The sequence below is a fragment of the Hyla sarda genome, chromosome 2 (assembly GCF_029499605.1).
Source record: "Hyla sarda isolate aHylSar1 chromosome 2, aHylSar1.hap1, whole genome shotgun sequence".
Taxonomy (NCBI): domain Eukaryota; kingdom Metazoa; phylum Chordata; class Amphibia; order Anura; family Hylidae; genus Hyla; species Hyla sarda.
The window spans coordinates 208,283,820-208,309,233 of record NC_079190.1 but is presented as its reverse complement, the minus strand read 5'-3'; the positions used below and the strand labels follow the sequence as shown (position 1 = coordinate 208,309,233).

Below are 25,414 nucleotides of genomic sequence, written 5' to 3'. Positions count from 1 at the left end.
CAGCTTCTCCACACCACACTGGGCTTGACAAATCTATACACAAGCAGGGAGGGTTCTTTTAATCAAGGCGGCTAGATAGAGAGAAGCTTGCTGGGACTGCTCTGGTGATTTAAAGGGAATCTGACAGCATGGTTATCCCCATTAAAGCCCATACATAGGGTTATAGTGCAGGTGAACATGAGTAAAACAAAGTTTTACTCACCGCAATGGATGGTCCCGTTAGTGAGATAGAGCCCCGTTGTTAATATGCAAATTAGCTCTTTCGCGCGATGGAGGCAGGAGCCGGCGGGAATAGGAGAGAAGAAGGGATGCTCGCAATGCCAACCCCCACCTCCACTGTGCGAAAAGCCAATTTGCATAGTAGTGGTTCAGGCAGAATGAAACAGATGACAGATTCCCTTTAAGATATCATGCTTTTCTTTAACCCAGCAAGAGGGTATTGACTAGAAGGCATATCTAAATTCATACAGCAGTTCAACACGGGGCCTGAGTGATGCTTGATGACGCCAGTAAGTATGGCAAGTGACAGCTACTGACATTGATAAGCTATAGCATTCACCATACCTATCCTGTACATTATAGCTGCTACATAGACATTTCTGCAACTGTAAGATACAAGCTTAGAACTCCTTCATATTGTTATATTCTAACAATAAAGAAACATTTAAACATGATTGTGTTTTTTTAAATGGGACATGCAATTTTAAAGGTGTTTTACATGCATTTTTGGTGGGGTGTTATTTGGTGTTTTTTCCCCCCACTTTTTCTTCCTCTGTGGTCTATGTTTCAATACACAAAGAGGAAGAGATCTTACAAGCTCAGTATTGTGGGGAGAAGCTGAGTGGGACTGCCCAGATGACTGTGCCTTGCTTTCGTACAATTTCAGCTGCATCATGAGTTAATCACAGATGGTTGTAATATGGTTCGGGCAGCAAAAAAACTGGCAACATATTCCCAATAAAACATATGCCTCCAGTATTATGTATAATTAATTACGACCCCTAGTAGAATAATAGAATCACCACAATTACAGGATGATCCCCAAACAAATCCACAAATCATAGATATGATACAGAACAATGTTTGTATGATAGATGAACATCAACTGAGCATCTTGAAGCATACCGCAAACAAATTAAAGTAAATTATTTTAATTATTATGATTTGTTTTTACAGAACATTCTGAGGAATTTGAATTTCTAAAGCAAACACTAGTACAAAGCTAAAAATGCTAATTATTTTATACATAACTGGGAAAGTGCTTATAGAACTAACCAAGCTAACGGAAAAGAAACACAGCCCTAACAAGAGAGTTATCGGTTGAGAAATGGAAGGAATTCCAAAATTGTTTCAAGATGGAAATCCAACACAAAGTATGGCAAAAGTTGTGAGTAAAATTTGGTTCAAGAATGAACAAAATGTGAAGGGTATAAATGAAACACATATAGGTAGACCAAGGTAGCCATCAAACTTAGGATACAAACTTAAAGTAATGTGCCTTAAAAATAGGACATGTACATCACAGCAGGATATAACCAAATGGGTGGAAACAGGACTCGGTGTTTGTGACAGAACTGTAAGAAATCTGCTAAATGAAATGGGGTTGACACAAAAGCCAAATAAAATTTAGCACTGACGTTTAAATAGAAGTAAACATGGTATCAGTGGACTATAGAAAAGTGATATTCAATAAATCACCAATATACAGTGGGGCCAAAAAAATTTTTAGTCAGCCACCAATTGTGCAAGTTCTCCCACTTAAAAAGATGAGAGTGGCCTGTAATTTTTATCATAGGTATACCTCAACTATGAGAGACATAATGAGAAAAAAATCCATAAAATAACATTGTCTGATTTTTAAAGAATGTATTTGCAAATTATGGTGGAAAATAAGTATTTGGCCAATAACAAAAGTTCATCTCAATACTTTGTTATATACCCTTTGTTGGCAATGACAGAGGTCAAACGGTTTCTGTAAGTCTTCACAAGGTTTTCACACACTGTTGCTGGTATTTTGGCCCATTCCTCCATGCAGATCTCCTCTAGAGCAGTGATGTTTTGGGGCTGTCACTGGGTAACACAGACTTTCAACTCCCTCCAAAGGTTTTCTATGGGGTTGAGATCTGGAGACTGGCTAGGCCACTCCAGGACCTTGAAATGCTTCTTACGAAGCCACTCCGTCATTGCCCAGGCGGTGTGTTTGGGATCATTGTCATGCTGAAAGACCCAGCCATGTTTCATCTTCAATGCCTTTGCTGATGGAAGGAGGTTTTCACTCAAAATTCTCACAAAATTCTTTAAAAACCAGACAATGTGATTTTATGGATTTTTTTTCTCATTATGTCTCTCATAGTTGAGGTATACCTATAATGAAAATTACAGGCCTCTCTCTCATCTTTTAAAGTGGGAGAACTTGCACAATTGGTGGCTGATTAAATACTTTTTTGCCCCACTGTACATTAGCCAAGGAAATGATATAGGGCAATTCCAATGAATGACTGCCTAAAAAGAACAATCAGATTTCTCCACGCAGTTATGGTATGGGGTTACAGGTAATGAATCAGCGGAGATGGAAGTCATTACCCCCAACAGCCAATGCACAGGTACCTTTTTTATTCCATCAATATAGGTTTGGTGATGATTAAATCACAATTCAGGACGATATTGTATCCTCAGAGCAAATAGTGGTAAAGCTTTTCTTCAAAAAAAGGCTTATCAACATGAAGGTAAACTGACAGCTACTTCACCCGCACTAATACTCAATACACAGGATTATGGTGCAGGCGAAGCAGATTAAAATGAGATATAACTTACTCTGATCAGTGTCACCGTTCAGGATATACAAGAGGTATTAGGGTCTGTTGCTAATGTGCTAATGCAATCCTTTGCGCAATGGAGGTGAGAAGCAGCAAACAGTGTTTCCCTGCCTCTGTCCCCTTTGCTCTGATATGCTGGGACAAATGCTGGCTGGGTATGCCATGTCCTGCCTCCATTGTGCAAAGGATGGCATTAGCATATTAGCAATGGACCCTAATACTTCTTGTATCTTCTGAACAGCGGCACCAATCAAAGTAAGTTATTTCTCATTTTAATCCAGTGTAGTAACACCAGCTGACATGTTCCCTTTAATGACATGACCTGCAAACAGTTTGAATCTCAAGCCAACTAAAAGTTTATGCTGGAAAATAGATTGGTCCATAACAAGGCTGATCTATCAAAATGCTTTTGGAAACAGTTGGAACAAAAGAAGTCAGGCAGTAATATGAATTAAATCTTTAAATAATGTATGTGGAGAAACTGGCTCCCTGTATGCCAGAAAAAAAGTTGCAGTGAACAAATACAACCATCCTGGAGCTACAATTATAAAGTATGTTTACAGCTCAGGACTCAATGCACGCTAGTAAAACAGACACAGTCAATTAATATAGTTACCTCAAATCTCAAGCTACAAAATGTGTTTATAGACCTTTGCTCCTAGGGTTGCGATCTTTGTTCAGCATTTCCGCCAAGCCAAAACTACAAAATCAGTCAGGCATATCATGGAACTATTGTTGTTTTTAGAAGCTGCCATGACTGTAAGGAGAGTATTAACCCCTTAAGGACCAAGCCCATTTTCACCTTAAGGACTAGGCCAATTTTATTTTTGCATTTTTGTTTTTTCCTCCTTGCCTTCTTCAATCCATAACTCTTTTTTATTCCATCTACAGATCCATATAAGGGCTTGTTTTTTTGCATGACCAATTTTACTTTGTAATGAAACCTCTCATTTTACCATCGCCCTATTTTGACCACCTATAACTTTTTAATTTTTCCATACATAGGGTGGTATGAGGGCTAATTTTTTGCGCCGTCATCTGTACTTTTTTTAGATACCACATTTGCATATATAAAACTTTTAGATAATTTTTAATACATTTTTTTTATAAAATGTGACAAAAAAGCAGCATTTTTGGACTTTTTTTTAATTTTTTACGTTTACGCCATTCACCGTACGGGATAATTAACATTATATATTTATAGTTCGGACATTTACACATGCAGCGATACCAAATATGTTTATAAAAAATTTTTTTTTAGCTTTTTGGGGGTAAAATGGGAAAAACTGACAATTTTCATTTTTATTGGGGGAGGGGATTTTTCACTTTTTTTTTTTTTTTTTTTACTTTTTACATTTTTCAACTTTTTTTTAAACACTTTTTATGTCCCCATAGGGGACTATCTATAGCAATCCTTTGATAGCTAATACTGTGCAGTGCTATGTATAAGACACAGCACTGCTCAGTATTATCAGTGATCTTCTGCTCTGGTCTGCTCGATCTCAGACCAGAGCAGAAGACCCTGAGAGACGGCTGTAGTCAGGTGAGGGGACCTCCGGCCGCCATGCAGGATGATCAGATCGCCGCAGCAGCACTGCGGGCGATCCGATCATCCATTCAAAGTACCGCACTGCTGCATATGCCGTGATCTGGATTGATCATGGCATCTGAGGGGTTAATGGCGGACATCCGTGCAACCGGAACCTGCCGTGTATGACGCGAGCACCGTTCCGATGCTCGCGGTCATACACAGGATGTAAATGTACATCCTGGTGCGGCAAGTCCAGCCAAACTAGGACTTACATTTACGTCCGTGGTCGTTAAGGGGTTAAAGGCACAGGTTAGCAAATAAGCTGAAGGTCCTGTCCAGTGTTGTGTTGTTTTCCTTGATCTTATAAGGGGGGTTGCCACTTTGTATTATTCAAGAGTAACACCCTCATGAGTAGATGGACAATTACAGTAACAATTCTGAGCTCACCATTAATGCTCTAATATCCTAAGTGCTGAAAATGGCTGAACAAGTTTAATAATGGGGCTCAAGGATATGGACATAGAAAAATATGAAGATATATACAAATTTATTAAAAATGTTACTATAATAATATCCAATCAGTATGTCACACTCAAAAAACGGAACTGCACGACACAGGGCCCTTGTGGGAGCAGAACCAAAAATATACAATTTATTCAGAAAACCCTTATCATACTATAAACTGCTACACCATTATGACATATGACTGTGCATAAGGCAGTGTTTTTTAATTCCAGTCCTCAAGGCCCCCTAACAGGTCATGTTTTCAGGATTTCCTTAGTCTTTCCCAGGTGATATAATTGTGGTGATGCCTGATTCACTGACCAGAATTATATCACCTGTGAAAGACATAGAAAATCCTGAAAACACGACCTGTTAGGGGGTCCTGAGGACTGGAATTGAGAAACACTGGCATAAGGTGACCCCATATATATATATATATATATATTCTAGCAGATGTCTCCCAGTATGCAACCTTCTAGTGTGAATAATGATATTAATATACAGTACAACATTTCAACAGTCACTAGTAGATTCCATGTAATGTCCAAAATAGTACTATATTACACACAGTAAGTGTTAGCTGCATCCTGGTCAAGGCAGTCTCCTGCTTTGTACACACCATGATCTCAAATACCGTAATATGACCTGTAGGAAAAGAACACTCGGCCCACTATACAGCTCACACCTCCCGCGTGATTTTGCCAGGAGTTCTATGTTGAATAATTCTATGAGTACACAAAGAGAGTCGGATTTGCTGGAAGGAACTTTATGAATGGCATAGAAATTAAATCGGGATTTTTATAGCTGGCATTAATAAGAGGTCTTCAAAATCCAACCAGTTATTCTATAAACACTGGGTGTCTGGATCACACATTGCCAGGCAAGTAGCCATTCTTTAAATCCCACTTTCTGTTTGTAAGATGCCAGTGGAAAGTCCTAAAAAGGAGGTTGGACAGTATTTCCAAAACAAGCAGCTGAATAAACAGCAAAAAAAACGATTTTGGCAGTGATGGGCAGGTGTTGGTGTAACAACAATGCTGTAAAACGTTCATGAATAAGAAACATGTTAAGTCCATTTAACTGAAGTCTACATGGCTCCTTCTCAACTGAGAATGGCAAAACTAACTCAGAAATCAGCAGTCTAATATATGTAACCAGCATTTCAGAAACGATTGCACTAAAGGGATTTGTCATTTCCATATCCCGGTAGACTATCACCGACTTTGTGACAGACACAAATCTGGTCTTTAGAATGGTGAGAAACACTGATCTAGGCACTGATCTCTTCAACATACCAGAACAAAAGTTATCACTACTATTGCTTAAAATATCTGTAAATTCTCCAGTGTATAGGAGACAATGATGACCCTGCCCTCTTAAACATTAGCACTATAACTGTTATGTATTAAATCTCTTACAGATTTTCAATAGGGCTCTGGGAGATTCAAGTTCAGTCTCTTGAATAAATATAGCCATACTAACCAATTTTCCCAGAATGTCCAGGGAACTCCCGGAAAAGGGGGATACCTACCATAATCCCAGAAGAGCAGGCAAGTGTGGGTACCCCCCCATCTAGATTGAATACTCACCCTCCTCATCCTCTACTCCTGGGAACTGCAGCAGGCAACATCCCGAGACTAGTGCTGGCATCAGGACATTGCCTGCAACTGTACCTAGCAGTTACGAAGACTTCAACATACTTTTCTAATATGGCATGTGTTTTAGACAGGGCGTGAGGTAAAATTCATATATGTGAAAAAAAATCTATTAATCCTAACATTATACAGAATAATAGAGCATTCAAGGTATGAAAAAGCACTGCTGAATTGCCCTTGACAGATGCTGTTCACATTATTGACCAAAAAACAAAAGGTACAGCTTTCAGCCTAATCTAAAGGTCATTAAATGAGGGGTGATGACAAATCGCACAAAGGTATATAATAGATGATATACAGGAATCATATGTATACCCATATAGATACATGGGTATTGATGGGCTCACTATATTATCTTATCCACTTACCTTGTATCTGGTTTAAGGTTTTCCACTGTAGAATGTGTTTGATTTGTGGTTATGATTGATTCATCTTTTCCAGGAACTCCACCATTCTCTTTGGAAATAAGGTTATATTCTGAAAATGAACAATGGTTTTCTGGGTGAAATAAGATACAGCTGAACAGTATTTACTGGCTTTAGGAAGAAGACGTTAGGAAGAAATGTCCTTCAACTAATACAACTTGCTGTCACCAGGACCAGAGGCTGATTGTGTCAGTCTGATCAAGCTGTTGCATTAAGCCCAGCAAACGTATAACTAAATGAACAACCAAAAACAACCCTGCACTGCTTGCAACAACTGTCCACACAGTGCATAAAAATACTAGCATCTCTGCTAGATCCACAATATTCTAAAAACAGGAGAGAAGGCGCTCCATAGGGTAATACCACCGGAGATGGGGGGGGGGGGGGGGAGGGGAGAATAAAAGCTGATTTCAAACTGCTCACCCTGGGTGGTTGTGGTACAACATACACAACAATGGGAATCGCTTGGATACAATGGTCCGTCTGCAGCCCTCCTGGTGTGGAGTCCACAATATGTACATGCAAGAGAAGGCTTCAGTAAGAGGTACAGGAGTACGTCGTCGCTGAACGGACCCAGGACACAGGAGGTAGGAAAATAAAATCCAGTTTATTTGATGCAACGCGTTTCCCTGTGCAAGCCTGATGAATCTGCGCTTGCGCAGGGAAACGCGTTGCATCAAATAAACTGGATTTTATCTTCCTACCTGCTGTGTCCTGGGTCCGTTCAGCGCCAACATACTGCTGTACCTCTTACTGAAGCCTTGTCTTGCATGTAGATCCACAATATAACCGTCACACTGGTTGCTCAAAGGGAAGCAACAGGATGTGATCCCGTTTATAAAAAAAAATTCTGGGCTGTGATGTGACAAAAACAAGTAAATCTTGCAATTGTTTTTTTGTTTTTGTTTATTCTGTTCACAGTGCGGGACCAATAACATTATATTTTAATATTTTTGACATTTCTGCAAGCTTAGAGGGGGGGAATTAAAATTTTTATGATCAGGGAATTTTTTCATGCATTTTTTTTTAAACTTTTCTAATATATTTTTTCGCCACCCAGGAGGACTTTTAAAAGCAATCATTAGACTGCTTTAACAGAACTGTGAAATTGGTGATCTTCTACTACAGCCTGCCTGAGGCAGACTGTAGAAGAAGATCTCCCTATGGCAGACACAGTGGCTTTCACAATGTATTTGGCTGCCATAGTGCCCAGTAGGCACCCTGTGATTGTGCCATGGGGTGTCAATGGTAACCCTGACAGGTGCCGCACCTGTCAATTAACTCTGTTTACATGCCACAATCAATATTGATATTGATTGCAGCATCCAGAGAGTTAAACTGCTGGGATTGGACCAGGGCAAGACTGACATATGGGCGCACCGGACATTTTGCCTGGTGGGCCGGGCCATCTGCGGGGCCGCCCATCTGCCCGCCACCAGACTTTACTATTTTTGGGTAAAACAAATAAAACATGCGGCCCTCGATCCACGGTCCTGACACCCCCCATTTCCAGCCACCGCCTCGCCCGAGTACCCCTTTTCAGTTGACGTTGAAGGGGGCATCGCTCCTGGCCAGTCTCATACTGCAAGTAGTAAGCCGGGGCAGGGACACTGCTGCTTCAAAAGCAGAAGACGTCCATTTGTGCGCAGGCATGCTCTGACTTCACGGATATCCCTGCCCCGGCTGCTCTGCTCTGTGCAGGATGGAGAATCACTGGCACTGTACCCTGATGACCAAGCCTGCATAAAGTAAAAAATATATATATAGATAAGGGGAGGTGAGGGGAGTTTAGGGGGAAGGAGATAGAGGGGTCTGGGGTGGGGGGGGGGGCAGATAAGTTGGAAGAAGGATGACTCAGGGGTCTGGGGGGGTAGGGGACCGAGGGGTCTGGTGGGAAGCACAAAAGTTGCAGGGGTGTGGAATTTATAAAAAAAAAAAAACTACTTGTCAGCGGCTAAAATGGGAGCTCAATCCACTTGTCTTGGTACACAAAATAAGGGGAGGTTTCGTTTTTTCCTCCTAACCTTCTAATAGCCATAATGCATTCAATTTTCCACCTATAGACCCATATGAGGGCTTGTTTTTTGCATGACCAACTGTACTTTGTAATAACTTCACTCATTTTACCACCAAATCTACGGCGAAATTTAAAAAAATATATCTCTCTCTCTCTCTCTCTATATGTATATATATATATATATATATATATATATATATATATATATACATATTTGTGAGGAGAGATTGAAAGAAAAAAAAGCAATTTAGCAACTTTTGGGGGCTTCAATTTCAATGTGGTGTCCTTTTTGGTACAAAGACATGTTATATCTATTCTGTAGGTCCATACGATTAAAAAAAAATAGCCAACTTACATTGGTTTAGTTTTATTTTACTACTTTAAAAAAATTATAACTTTTTGTACAATAATTACTATGCCTAAAATTGTCTTCTTCTGACCCCCATAACTTTTTACTTTTCCATATACAGGAATGTATGAGGGTTCATTTTTTTGTGCCATGGTTTTTAGTTTTTATTGATACCATTTTTGTTTTGATGGGACTTTTTGATAGCTTTTTATAAAAAATAATTCTGCAATATGAAATGACCTTTGACGCCCTGCTCACCCCATTGACTATGATGTTTAATTAACCTTATATTTTAACAGTTGGGAAATTTACGCATGCAACGTTACCTCATATGTTTATATATATATATATATTTATTATTGTTTACATTATTTTATTGAAAAAATTAAAATTAATGGGGGGCTTATATATATTTATTAACTTATAAAAAAAATATTTTACACTTTATTCACAATTTTTTGTCCTCATACGAGACTTTTACCTGCAATCTTCAGATTACAAACAATGAACAATGCTTTTCCATAAAACAGCATTGATCAGTATTATCGGCACTCTACTGCTACAGCCTGCAATGGCTAACTTCCATCCTAACAGCTAATTGGGACATCTGTGGCAAAATTGCGGCATCCCAATCAGCTACCCTGAACTACTGGCACTAGAATTTGGCACTTTTAGATGCCGCGATCAACTTTGATTGCAGTTTCTAAAGGGTAATGACGTACATCACCCTGATCGGCTATGTCCAGCATTAGCCACAGGTATGAAGTGAGCTTAGCTCCTTCGCTTGCTTCATACCAATGCCTCGCTGCTGCCCCACGGTGTTCTGTGGCAAGGGGTTAAATCGGTGCTCGCTTGGGGCATCCGGGACATGAGGGCTAAAGCAGGGCTAAATGCCTTTAGTAATCACCTGCCTGGCACCTGGAACTGCATGTCCTGGGCTTCGGGCAATAGGATTTCCTCAACTGTGAGTTGGAAGAAGGATGACTGAGGGATCTGGGGAAAAGGAGGCAGAGGGGTCTGGGGGTAAGACGTTATGAAGGAAAATGACGGATCTGGGGTGGGGGGGGGGGGAAGGGGACAGAGGAGGCTGAGGGAGCACATAAGGTGGAAGAAGGATGACTGAGGGTTCTTGGGTAGAAGGGGCAGAGGGGTCGGGGAGGGGGCAGAAAGAGGCAGAGGGTTCTGGGTGGGAGAAGGGGGGTCTGGAGGGGGGGTAAGAATGAAGGAAGATAACTGAGGGTCTGGGGGGAGAAGGGGACAGAGGAGTCTAGGAGGATGAAAGTGTAAAAGAAGATGACTGAGGGGTCTGGGGGTGGGCACAGAAATCTGGGGGGGCTAGTCTGGCCGTCTGAGTGTCTGCAGTGTGGAGGAGCCCTTAGTTGAGGAAAGAAGATGGGTCTGGGTGGGACTTAGGAGTCTGGGGAGGGATTCTGCCAAACATAAGAAACGGTGTCTGGCAGTATTATTTTTAGGGGCATAATGTCTGGCAGCATTATAATGATTATTGTTGTCATACAGAGGAAGTGGAGCTGCTGACAAAGTGAGCAACCAATGATGTCTGAGCGTCAGACTCTGCAGGGGACGATGTAGCTGGAAGAAGTCACGGCTGTCTGGACCAGATGAAGAATGGAAAAGACAACAGAGAAGGCGTCACTCAGTTCACTGATATTGTGTATTCTGCTTCACAGGCAAAACTGTTCCCCAATTTGTTGCTCTCAAGCTGAACCAAGGTGATTTTAGACTATACAACCCAATTTATTTTAATGGGGGTCAGACTGCTGCAACTCCCATCCAAAAGAATAAGCTACATAATCTAATATGCCTGGGCCTATTTTTGGTCCTGGATTGGACTACAGTCAAATGCCAGCAGTTGCCAGTGGGTAACATCTATAATATACAGCCGCCACCTGCTTACAACTGCTTATCGGCAGTAATTAAAAGGAAGCATACATGACACCAGTTATCACAATGGTTTGCAGAATGTTAGGCTAATATGTAAAGACAGCATGTTGCAGCAACAGGTCTAATATCCCAGTACCCAAACTAGCATAAAATCACTAATTTGTGCCATTGAAGCACTGCACTAATACAGTGGGCTCATACATGCGGGAGATTTATCAAAACCTGTGTAGAGGAAGAGTGGCGCAGTCGCCCATAGCAACCAATCAGATTGTAGCTTTGATTTTTCAGAGTCATTTAAAAAAATAAAAGAAGCGATCTGGTTACTATGGGTAACTGCACCACTCTTCCTCTACACAGGTTTTGATTAGTAATTCTGATAATGTTGATTAAAGGAACACTCTCACTTTCCTCCACCCTTCTCTGCAAAGACTGCAGGATGCTGGGTATAGGTGCATATAGATGGTCAGTTACCATCCTAAAGGTTGGGGGAGCAGGGACGTGCAGGGTGAGCGCTCACCTCATGAATACAGCTGAGCTATGTGAGCCTGGTGTAGTCTTTCAGCATTCCTATTTGCTTGGGATAGGAATGCAGTAATACTATATGTTTTTGCTCCAGATTATAAATATGAAGCAATGTTAACTGATGTGCATTTTACATATCATGTCGGAAATCCTAATTAGATTTGATACTGGAAAGTTGGGGATGAAAAACAATGAATATTTACATATAATGCCTTAAAACCATCAACAGATGATTTTGCTTAGTATTTTGCATAAATGTTAGGAGTGGGAACTACACAGACAGAGTATACTGTAATACAAAATGTGTAAATACGGACTTCACACAAAGAGTTTTATTAGTAATTTTGCAATGTAATGCAATGTTTTATGCTTCTTTTCAAAGTATACGTTGGGAGCCTCCAGTACAGTGACCCCCCAACCTACGATGGCCCCGATATACGATCATTTAAACATACGATGGCCTCTCAGAGTCCATCGCATGTTGAAGGCAGCATCAACATACGTTGCTTTTGTATGTCGGGGCCATCGCATAAACGGCTATCCGGCAGCAGCGCAGACTGCTTCAGCTGCCACCGGATAGCCGTTTTATGGTGCCCCGTGTGGTCTGCTGACGATCACTTACCTGTCCTCGGGGCTCCGGCGCGTCCTCTTCGGGCTCCCCTCCATTGTCGACGTTCTCCATCGTCGTCATCACGTCGCTGCGCACGCCGTCCCGTCATCCAATAGGAGCAGCGTGCGTAGCGACATGATGGCGGCGAAGGAGAGCGAGGATGCCGGGGAAGCAGAGGCCTTGCCGGAGCGTCGGGGACACCCCGGGGATGTGGAGACAGCGATGGAGGGCGACATCCAGGGCAGCGGTGACGAGCGGTTGCGATCCGGAGCGGCGGGGACACGTGAGTATAACCTCCAATACCAGTGGTCTTCAACCTGCGGACCTCCAGATGTTGCAAAACTACAACTCCCAGCATGCCCAGACAGCCGTTGGCTGTCTGGGCATGCTGGGTATTGTAGTTTTGCAACATCTGGAGGTCCGCAGGTTGTAGACCACTGTCCTATACTTTACATTGCACGGATCCCTCAACATGTGATGGTTTGAACAAACGATGGTCCGTTTGGAACGGATTACCATCGTATGTTGAGGGACCACTGTATATGCCACTGTAAGGGCATGTGTCAGCCCTTGACTATCATTTAAAAAAAAAAAAGTATACACATGGTATAAGTCTTTTTACTGTGTACTCACGTATAGGAAAGTGGAGCAGACCATACTTTTTTATGCAGTGGAAAAAAAGGCATACCGACACATAACAGTCCAACTTAATGGCAACCTTTTTAATATGGCACATCTTTCTCACTCTCTGTGTGCCAGACTTTAAAATATTCTCCAGCAATGAGCTGAAGTAGATATCTGGCATAATTTATGTTCATTTCTGGAGTAAGTTATGTTAAATCTAGTTGGTCGCACTAAGCCCTTTCCACTTTTAAAAAGTGGCATAAAATTTTGAAAAGTCTAAATTTTTGCTCAAATCTTTTGTATGCCAGAAAACTGATGAATTCCCCTTTTTTTAAATATATTTATGACAATCATGAATACCTCCGATATTGCTCTGGGGAAATAGGTTAATGGGGTTTTGCCCAGATTTATTTTGAAACCCTTGTAGAGGTTATGCTATGTATTGATATTTACCCCTTTTTGTTAGTGTGATTCATTTTCCTTCCTTTTTTTATTCCAGTGTGATTCTGTATGGTATGCTAAGAATATTTTTATATTGTATATTGTTTAATAAAGATGAGTCACTATGTATTTAGTTAAGGCTTTGTACTTATTGTTCTTTGTAGAATTTTATTTTTATCACATGCCTGAATAGCAGGATTCTTGGCCCACTGCATTTCAGGAACTTTTATTGCAGATAATTATTTCTTTTTCAGCTTAAATAGCTATTTCACAACATTGAAAATAAGCATGGAATAAAATATATAGTGAAGTGTTGATGAGGTATTAAAGGGGTACTCCAGTGGAAAACCATTTTTGTTTAAATCAACTGGTGCCAGAAAGTGAAACAGTTTTGTAAATTACTTCTATATAATAATCTTAATCCTTCCAGTGCTTATAAGCTGCTGTATTCTCCAAAGGAAGTTGTATTTCTTTCTGGAATTCTTTTCAATCTGACCACAGTGCTCTCTACTGACACCTCTGTCCATGTCAGGAACTGTTCAGAGTAGAAGTAAATCCCCATAGCAAACCTGTCCTGCTCTGGACAGTTCCTGATACAGACATAGGTGTTAGCAGAGAGCACTGTGGTCAGATTGAAAGAAATACAACTTCCTGTGGAGCATACAGCAGCTGATAGGTACTGGAAGGATTAAGATTTTTAAATAGAAGTAATTTACAAATCTGTAAAATAAAATATGTTGGAGTTCAAAAGTCTATAGATATTGGGATAATAATTTCTTTAAAAGGGTTTTCCAAGAAAAAACTTTATTTTTTAATATCAACTGGCTCCAGAAAGTTGAACAGATTTGTAAGTTGTTCTTTTCAGTCTGGCAACAGTGCTCTCTGCTGACATCTCTGCTTGTCTCGGGAACTACACAGAGTAGTAGAGGTTTGCTATGGGCATTTGCTTCTACTCTGGACAGTTCCCGAGACAGGTGTCATCAGAGAGCACTTAGACAGAAAATAACAACTCAACTTCAGCAGCTCATATGTACTGAAAGGATTAAGATTTTATCCTTATATCGCACATTCCGGCACAGATAAATATTCAAACAGACAAGGTGTTGTACAGGGCGATATCTGCCCGATATCTCTTATATCTAATATTGTCCGACACAGCGATAAGTAGGTTGTCTGTGAGTAGATAGTTGCGCTATGTATCTGTAGATGTTGGTGGCATGGCCGGCTGGATTAGCGTTCCCCGTATGCTCACGCTCTCAGTGTTTGTCAGCTGTAGATAACTTTAAGACTTCGCTAGCAGCACTGGATGCTAGGAGCACAAGCATGCTCTTGGATCACTCTGATGACAGAGGATGATGCAGAATGATGCTCAATGATGTGCTCGGATCCCTCTGATGACAGGGGATGATGCAGGATCATGCTCAATGATGTGCTTGGATCCCTCTGATGACAGAGGATGATGCAGGATCATGCTCAATGATGTGCTTGGATCACTCTGATGACAGGGGATGATGCAGGATCATGCTCAATGATGTGCTTGGATCCCTCTGATGACAGGGGATGATGCAGGATCATGCTCAATGATGTGCTTGGATCCCTCTGATGACAGAGGATGATGCAGGATCATGCTCAATGATGTGCTTGGATCCCTCTGATGATAGGGGATGATGCAGGATCATGCTCAATGATGTGCTTGGATCACTCTGATGACAAGGGGATGATGCAGAATGATGCTCAATGATGTGCTTGGATCACTCTGATGACAGGGGATGATGCAGAATGATGCTCAATGATGTGCTTGGATCACTCTGATGACAGGGGATGATGCAGGATCATGCTCAATGATGTGCTTGGATCACTCTGATGACAAGGGGATGATGCAGAATGATGCTCAATGATGTGCTTGGATCCCTCTGATGACAGAGGATGATGCAGGATCATGCTCAATGATGTGCTTGGATCACTCTGATGACAGGGGATGATGCAGGATCATGCTCAATGATGTGCTTGGATCACTCTGATGACAGGGGATGATGCAGAATGATGCTCAATGATGTGCTTGGATCCCTCTGATGACAGGGCATGATGCAGGATCATGCTCAATGATGTGCTTGGATCCCTCTGATGACAGAGGATGATGCAGGATCATGCTCAATGATGTGCTTGGATCATTCTGACGATAGGGGATGATGCAGGATCATGCTCAATGATGTGCTTGGATCACTCTGATGACAAAGGATGATGCAGGATCATGCTCAATGATGTGCTTGGATCACTCTGATGACAGAGGATGATGCAGAATGATGCTCAATGATGTGCTTGGATCACTCTGATGACAGGGGATGATGCAGAATGATGCTCAATGATGTGCTTGGATCCCTCTGATGATAGGGGATGATGCAGGATCATGCTCAATGATGTACTTGGATCACTCTGATGACAGAGGATGATGCAGAATGATGCTCAATGATGTGCTTGGGTCACTCTGATGACAGGGGATGATGCAGGATCATGCTCAATGATGTGCTTGGATCCTTCTGATGACAGAGGATGATGCATGATCATGCTCAATGATGTGCTTGGATCACTCTGATGACAGGGGATGATGCAGGATCATGCTCAATGATGTGCTTGGATCACTCTGATGACAGGGGATGATGCAGAATGATGCTCAATGATATGCTTGGATCCCTCTGATGACAGGGGATGATGCAGGATCATGCTCAATGATGTGCTTGGATCCCTCTGATGACAGAGGATGATGCAGGATCATGCTCAATGATGTGCTTGGATCACTCTGATGATAGGGGATGATGCAGGATCATGCTCAATGATGTGCTTGGATCCCTCTGATGATAGGGGATGATGCAGGATCATGCTCAATGATGTGCTTGGATCCCTCTGATGATAGGGGATGATGCAGGATCATGCTCAATGATGTGCTTGGATCATTCTGATGATAGGGGATGATGCAGGATCATGCTCAATGATGTGCTTGGGTCACTCTGATGACAGGGGATGATGCAGGATCATGCTCAATGATGTGCTTGGATCCCTCTGATGATAGGGGATGATGCAGGATCATGCTCAATGATGTGCTTGGATCATTCTGATGATAGGGGATGATGCAGGATCATGCTCAATGATGTGCTTGGGTCACTCTGATGACAGGGGATGATGCAGGATCATGCTCAATGATGTGCTTGGATCACTCTGATGACAGGGGATGATGCAGGATCATGCTCAATGATGTGCTTGGATCACTCTGATGACAGGGGATGGTTCCAGGTGATTGACAACAGCTCAGTAGAAGTGAATATTCGTGGTAGCGAGAAAATATCAAGCTATAGGTGGTATTACTAGACTTAGTATACAGTGCTAGAAACCGGACGTGTTTTCACGTTATCTACAGCTGACAAACACTGAGCACGCAAGCATACAGGGATTGCTAATCCAGTCGGCCATGCCCCCAACATCTACAGATACACAGCACAGCTATCTACTCACAGACACCCGGAGCCCCCACAAGGTAAGAAGTGCGCAGCACCAGATCTATTGATCCTCCGGAGGGTGAGTTGAATACAATCTACTTATCGCTGTGGTGGACAATATTATCACTAAGAGATATCGTGCAGATATCACCCAGTACAACACCTTGTCTGTTTAGATATTTATCTGTGCTGGAATGTGCGAGGATAAGACATATATAGACACTCATTGCACCGTATTCCCAAGCCTGGAACTGTTACAGAAATTTACTTGGATATAATACAATTATCTGGAGTTATGCACTTTATTGTGGAATCTTAAAAGTTACTCCAGTCATTTTGTATAAGACCAGCTCAGCTAGCATAGACTATAGTATCTAATTCCACTAAATAGTGACTATAATTGGTGGTATTCTATGTATTGGCTATATATATATATATATATATATATATATATATATATATATATATTATCTACACAGTGCAATATTCATGTGATTTTATTTGTGGCTATTTTAAGGGGTGGTTTCACAAGGGCCCTGTGAATCACCTATTTATGCACGTAATTTTATACATATTAAATCAATTACTATCCCAATATCTATAGAATTTTGAGCTCCAACATATTATTATCTCACTTTCCTTGCATTTTTACACCGTTGGTATAGGTGTCGGGTTGGGTTGCTCAGTCTAGCCAGTGCCATTTAGCATCAATTGAGCCGTATCTGTTTTTTTTAAATAATTTACAAATCTGTTTAACTTTGTGACACCAGTTGATTTAAAAAAATTTCCACTGGAAACAATTGGCTGAACAATTATTGAGCCATGTAAAAGGCTCATTAAACAATCAGCGATTTGCTAGATCAGTTCTTGTCTCAGGCATTGGTGTGCCCATCTAAAAAGACCCTAAGCCATATCTTCTTTTCTTCTGATCAACTATTCGCAGATTAGTCAACAGGGGGAAAATCTGTATGAAATTTACATCCCTACCATTTGCATTTGGGTTGTAAAATAAGAGGGAAGGTCCTTGGTTAGGCACAAAAAAAAAAAAAGCTCGGTAACGTGAGACACAATAATCAATGAGACGAGCTTCATAAACTAGACAATGTAAAAAATGCTAAATGACACTATTAATAAACTCCCCTCCCCCCCCCAATGTGTCTAACAATATAAAGCTACAGCTGCTGTTAAAAGCATGTTCGTTTTACTAACCTGTCACAGTATCATTGTTAGGTTTGTCCCACTGTATAACAACAAAGGATGAACACCCCTCTACAGTTACCACTGTAAGATTAGTTGGAGGGTTCTGAGGGGCACTGGTGATCTCCTGGTTGAGGTTCTCCTCTTCTGTGGAAAAGTGTTGGAGAGTATCTGTGATGGAGCATGGTACAGAATCATTCTTGCTCATGTATACTACATGGGGTGCTGTGGGAATAAAACAAAGACAATTTAGCATAACAGTTTAATCATGGCTTTTATAGAGATATATTCAATATACAGTCTAAAAGGTGTGCACTTTTTTTTTTACTATGAATTTTGTTAAATAAGACTTCTATTTACCTATCAGCTAAATATTTAGAATAGAAAAGGTTAACTCTATGTTCACGTATATAAGATTGGCATGCTCTCCTGTAAATTAGATACCTTTGAATAGTACATGTACATGCTAGTAAATTCCTTTGGCGATAACAGTTTAGCAGTTCAGTAGCTGGTCTATTGGTTATCAGCATATTATCCACTGGTTACAAAACAAATTTGGTTAAATTTGGTTAAAGTTGGTTATGATGACTTACTTTCTAGAAAATGCTACAGGGGTTTGTGGTACAGTATACCCTGCCTACCAGCTAAAGGTAAGATCCACACAAAAGTAAGAATTTAGCATTTTAATATAGCCATACCATTTGCATTTGACAAAATACTGTTGTACTTTTCTATACAGTAGAAAAAATGGGGATAGCGGCATATACTAAAGAAAACCCTTTTAGCCTTTGTCAGGTCATGTGGGCCTATAACTACGGTAAGTTATAGTTTTTGCAATGCTCTACTTTTGTTTACTTTGATTGCATCATAACCACACATGCATATAAAATCACTTACTTGCTGACTTTGAGATATAGATGTATATATATATATATATATATATATATATATATATATATATACATACATACACAGTCATGGCCGTAATTGTTGGCACCCCTGAAATTTTTCAAGAAATTTAAGTATTTCTCACAGAAATGGATTGCAGGAACACATGTTTTGCTATACACGTTTATTCCCTTTGTGTGTATTGGACCTAAACCAAAAAAGGGAGGAAAAAAAGTAAATTGGACATAATGTCACACCAAACTCCAAAAATGGGCTGGACAAAATTAATGGCACCCTTAACTTAATATTTGGTTGCACACCCTTTGGAAAAAATAACTGAAATCAGTCGTTTCCTATAACCATCATTAAGCTTCTTACACCTCTCAACCGGAATGTTGGACCACTCTTCCTTTTTAAACTGCTCCAGGTCTCTCTTATTGGAAGGGCGCCTTTTCCCAACAGCAATTTTAAGATCTCTCTACAGGTGTTCAATGGGATTTAGATCCAGACTCATTGCTGGTGACTTCAGAACTCTCCAGTGCTTTGTTGACATCCATTTCTGGTGCTTTTTGATGTATGTTTGGGGTCATTGTCCTGCTGGAAGACCCAGGATCTCGGACACAAACCCAGCTTTCTGACACTGGGCTGTACAGTGTGACCCAAAATCCATTGGTAATCCTCAGATTTCATGATGCCTTGCACACATTCAATGCACCCAGTGCCAGAGGCTGCCAAAAAAAGCCAAAACATTATTGAACCTCCACCATATTTCACTGTAGGTACTGTGTTCTTTTCTTTGTAGGCCTCATTCCGTTTTCGGTAAACAGTCGAATGATGTACTTTACCAAAAAGCTCTATCTTGGTCTCATCTGTCCACAAGACGTTTTCCCAGAAGGATTTTGGCTTACTCAAGTTCATTTTGGTAAAATGTAGTCTTGCTTTTTTATGTCTGTGTCAGCAGTGGGGTCCTCCTGGGTCTCCTGCCATAGCGTTTCATTTCATTTAAATGTTGACGGATAGTTCGTGCTGACACTGATGCTCCCTGAGCCTTGGGGAACTTGTTTGGGACTGCTTATCCACCATTCGGACTATCCTGCATTACACCTTTCATCAATTTTTCTCTTCCGTCCACACCCAGGGAGATTAACTACAGTGCCATGGGTTGGAAACTTCTAGATAATGTTGTGCACTGTGGACAAAGGCAAATCTAGATCTCTGGAGATGGACTTGTAACCTTAATATTGTTAATATTTTTCCAAATTTTGGTTCTCAAGTCCTCAGACAGTTCTCTTCTCCTCTTTCTGTTGTACATGCTTAGTGTGGCACACACAGACACACAATGTAAAGACTAAGTGAACTTCTCTCCTTTTTATCTGCTTTCAGGTGTGATTTTTATATTGCCCACATCTGTTACTTGCCCCGGGTGAGTTTAAAGGAGCATCACATGCTTGAAACAATCTTATTTTTCCACAATTTTTAAAGGGTGACAATAATTTTGTCCAGCCCATTTTTGGAGTTTGTTGTGACATTATGTCCAATTTGCTTTTTTTCCTCCCTTTTTTGGTTTAGTTCCAATACACACAAAGGACATAAACATGTGTTACTGCAATCCTTTTCTGTGAGAAATACTTCATTTTCATGAAAAATTTTAGGGGTGCCAACCTTTACGGCCATGACTGTATATGTTTATGAAACCAAGTGATTAGTTATTAAAACAACAAACAGCTATGATGTTCCCCCAAGGTGTCACCCATTACTAATACACAGAGCCTATGTATTAATCTGCATTTGTACATGTACAGAGAGGAGAGTCTGTAGATGGGACTAGCACAAGTGACTGGCCTTCTACACAAAGCATGGTAGGTATGCAATAGAAACTTATTCTGCAGGTGAGGGGCTTTCTAGATATTTTTTTCTGGTATTTAATTAAAAACAAAGGAAACATTACAATTTCCTAATGTTCATAAAATTCTGCTCACACCCCCTTTTTTATTTAATTTAACTATTATTTATTCTTATTTGACATATAAGTAACATGTGACCAAGTATTATTGAAATATCTCCAGCCGTATGGAACATACATTTCCCATAGATTTGCATTCGACTTTAAACAAAAATCTGACCCTCACAAATGAGGGTAGGTTAGGGTTTACTTAACTATTGTTTATTTTAGTAGACATATAAGTAACATGTGACCGACTATTAGCGAATTATTTCCAGCCGTTTGGAAGTTAGGCAATAACGTATATTTCATATAGACTTATATGGCACTTAAAATAAAAACCCTGACTCTTATAAAAGGGGGTTGGGTAAGGGTTAAATGACCTATCCTATGTTTGTTGTTGACATATAAGTAACGTGTACCAAGTTTTATCAAAATCACTTCCAAACGTCTGAAGATATGTTGGAACATACATACATACATACACACCTACACATTGGGGAAAATTTTTATCAAAACCTGTCCAGAGGAAAGTTGCTGAGTTGCCCATAGCAACCAATTAGATCACTTCTTTCATTTTTGAAAAGGCCTCTGAGAAAGGAAAGGAGCGATCTGATTGGTTGCTATGGGCAACTCAGCAACTTATCCTCTGGACAGGTCTTGATAAATCTCCACCATTGAGATATATATATATATATATATATATATATATATATATATATATAAATATATAAATATATATATAGATGTGAATAGTATAATATAAAATAATATATTTTTCTTTAAATTGATTTTGTTATGATCCCATGTATGTAAGTTTAATATGTTACTGTGCCTTTAAAAATGTGAGTTAATGAGACCCCAAAAGTCTCTGGACCCCTCTGTATAGTGAGGTACAGAGGAGGAGTTAGTCAGTCTAGTACTGGACATTAGCCTGTCTAGTTTCATCCAGCCTCTTGAGCAACAGCTAAGCTCAGGAGTGCTGTGTCGTGTGTTCTAAGCAGATGCCTACTTCAGTATCAAGTTCACTACTGGTCATCCTACAAGTGTCATTTGTGGGGAAGATTCATGCCCCTGCAGAATAGTCTACGGTGACTTGGAAGGACCCTAAATACCAGAACCACAAATTCGACAATTCTGTCCGGTAAAAAGCACCACAAGTCTCAGAACGGCAACAAGGCTTGCAAGGGGTACGCTGCACTCTCACACTAAGGGCAGCTGTTTGTGTTATACCAACTTCACAAGCTCAGTGAAAGCCGTTAACCGTAACAAGACGTGGGTGTGTTTATTGGCTCATCGGGTCTGGCCCAGGAAGACTGCTTCCCACCTTCAGAACGTGGATCGGATAAACTGTGCCCTGGCATCATAAAGTGGTCAGGTACGTCTACTAACACCCAGTGGCCACCACATCCCTTTTTGGCACCACAAACAGGATAATTCCCTCATCGTGCACTGACGCCACAACCCTTTTTGACATGCACGAATAGGATACAGTAGTGTGCCTAGTCTGAATTGTGTCTTAGAAACCACACGTAGTGAGCGACAGTTTATGTGCCAGAATATTGTACGGGATTTTGCTTTATTTCTACCAGCACTTACCCATCACTTACATGGCCATATATCGTGTGAAGATTGCCAAAGATTGTGTATTTCAACATTTCAGGTATGTGCAAGCAGCGCATGCTGTGCTACAGATTCAAGTCCGCCCCAGTAGGGGTTAACTCAGCAAGCACAAAGCGTGCTTAGAATTGCTGCCAGACGAAACACCCCACCCCTGGGCGCAGGAACCAAGTTGCTATGCCGAAGCTTAAGTGGAACTCAAAGGACTGCCCCCTTGTTGCACAGGGGACAGCTGAAGAGGCTGCACGGGTGACGTACTTCCGGCTGGCAGGCATTTTGGGGGAGCCTGCTATAAAGCCTGCATCATGACTTCACCCATCAGATTCGTCTTGTGAGGAAAGAAGGAGTAGCAGCCCCAGCAGCTGCAGCCTCAACAACGGGTACCACATCCACACAGGTGGTGGTCACCTTGAAGCCCCACATTTCTGGCTCACAATTGTCAAGGGTCTCCTGGATCCAGAGCATTGTGATACCGTCTGAGGCCCCTTGTCCACCACGTCAACTAATGAAGAAAGAAAAAGAAGGTTGCCCACCTGAGTGGGAGCCCCAACCTCCACCATATTGAAGTTCATGCTATGGTGAAGGAAAGTGAGACATAACGCTCACCCCTTCATGTGCCTTTCTTGTTTTGTTTCCGTTTACCACCCATTTTGGTGAAAGAGCCTAAGTTATTCAGTTCCTGTTATTATTACCCTCTACGAACCTGTGTAGGACATTCGGCATCAATGCCTCAGGACTGGAATATGCTTAAGTTTTAAGTTCTGCAATATTTAACCCCTTAAGGACCGGAGGTTTTTCAGTTTTTGCATTTTCGTTTTTTGCTCCTTGCCTTTAAAAAATCATAACTCTTTCAAATTTACACCTAAAAATCCATATGATGGCTTATTTTTTGCGCCACTAATTCTACTTTGTAATGACGTCAGTCATTTTGCCCAAAAATCTATGGTGAAGCGGGAAAAAAATCATTGTGCGACAAAATTGAAAAAAAATACGCTGTTTTGTAACTTTTGGGGGCTTCCGTTTCTACGTAGTACATTTTTAGGTAAAAATGACACCTGATATGTATTCTGTAGGTCCATACGATTAAAATGATACCCTACTTATATAGGTTTGATTTTGTCGGACTTCTGGAAAAAATCATAACTACATGCAGGAAAATTAATACGTTTAAAATTGTCATCTTCTGACCCCTATAACTTTTTTATTTTTCCGTGTATGGGGCGGTATGAGCACTCATTTTTTGCGCCGTGATCTGAAGTTTTTAACGGTACCATTTTTGCATTGATAGAACTTATTGATCACTTTTTATTCATTTTTAAATTATATAAAAAGTGACCAAAAATGCACTATTTTGGACTTTGGAATTTTTTTGCGCGCACGCCATTGACCGAGCGGTTTAATTAATGATATATTTTTATAATTCGGACATTTCCGCATGCGGTGATACCACATATGTTTATTTTTATTTTTTATTTACACTGTGTTTTTTTTTTTTTTATTGGAAAAGGGGGGTGATTCAAACTTTTAATAGGGGAGGAGTTAAATGATCTTTATTCACTTTTTTTTTCACTTTTTTTTTGCACTGTTATAGGTCCCATAGGGACCTATAACACTGCACACACTGATCTTCTATGTTGATCACTGGTTTCTCATAAGAAACCAGTGATCAACGATTCTGCCGGATGACTGCTCATGCCTGGATCTCAGGCACTGAGCAGTCATTCGGCGATCGGACAGCGAGGAGGCAGGAAGGGGCCCTCCCGCTGTCCTGTCAGCTGTTCGGGATTCCGCGATTAGCCGCGGCTATCCCGAACAGCCCGACTGAGCTAGCAGGGAACTTTCACTTTCACTTTTATCGGCGCTGCGTGCTATTAGAGGCGGGTCCCGGCTTCACTATGACGCCGGGCCCGCCATGATATGACGCGGGGTTACTGTGTAACCCCGCGTTATATCAGAAGAGCAGGACCAAGGACGTACCGGTACGTCCTTGGTCCTTAAGGGGTTAAGGACTGTGCCTGGCCTGGGCCAAGAAATAACCAAAATGCTTACATATGCTTGACTTATGTTGTGAACTTTACTACATATCTTTATGTCTTTCTTGTTGGTAGCCAAAAATGCTATGAGTGCCATTCAAAATTGCATTTTTCTAGTCAGGATTGTCTAGAGGAGAAAATGTTGCATTACCTAGATAGTCTAAGGCTCCTTTCACACTATGAAAAGGACCCGTTATATAACACCCGTTTATAAAATCGCAGGTGATTGCGGGGTAAAATGGCCATTAGAAAAGCCCTAACGTACGTTAGTAAATCCCATTATAGTCTATGGGATTGTTCTAATACACGTTTCAACCCGTTATCGCCCGTCATTCATAACACACGTTATTTGATACGAGATAGTAGCGGGAGAAATAGTGCATGCAGAGGATGAGGATCTGCTGAAAAATTAAGGAACCAATGATGTCCGGGCTTCAGACTCTGCAGAGAAGATAAAGTTGGAAAAAGTCCTGATGTCTGGACAAGATGAAGAAAAGGAAAGACAACAGAGAAAACATCACTCAGGTCACTGATATCATTGTGTGTTCTCCTAATTGTCTCATGTACCCCAACCTGTGGTTCTCCAGCTGATATAAAACTACAAATAACATAATGTCAGAGGCTCTCCAGGCATGATGGGAGTTGTAGCTTAACAACTGGTGGTGTCTGTCTGCCAGTATAGGAGGTTCTCCTAAACTCAGGTGACAGTCTGACAACATTATTGCTCTTAGAGGTATTCGTAAAAATTAAAATGATCCCCTATCCACAGGATACAGGATAACTAGATGATATGGGGGGGGGGGGATTGTTGTTGCGTATGTGCTGTGTGTCGTGCACAGTAGTGGAA

General features: G+C 40.9%; 1 protein-coding gene across 25 annotated transcripts in view; it reads right to left on the bottom strand.

The window, feature by feature from the left end:
• ABI3BP (ABI family member 3 binding protein) overlaps positions 1–25,414 on the bottom strand; it is a 463,829-nt gene that overhangs the window by 49,204 nt on the left and 389,211 nt on the right. For all 25 annotated transcript variants that reach the window (XM_056556215.1, XM_056556227.1, XM_056556223.1 and 22 more), the window contains 2 exons: positions 18,097–18,309; positions 6,875–6,983 (listed from right to left, as the gene is read on the bottom strand). In XM_056556215.1, coding sequence (XP_056412190.1) covers positions 6,875–6,983; positions 18,097–18,309 — 322 coding nt within the window. The remainder of the gene's footprint in view (positions 1–6,874; positions 6,984–18,096; positions 18,310–25,414) is intronic.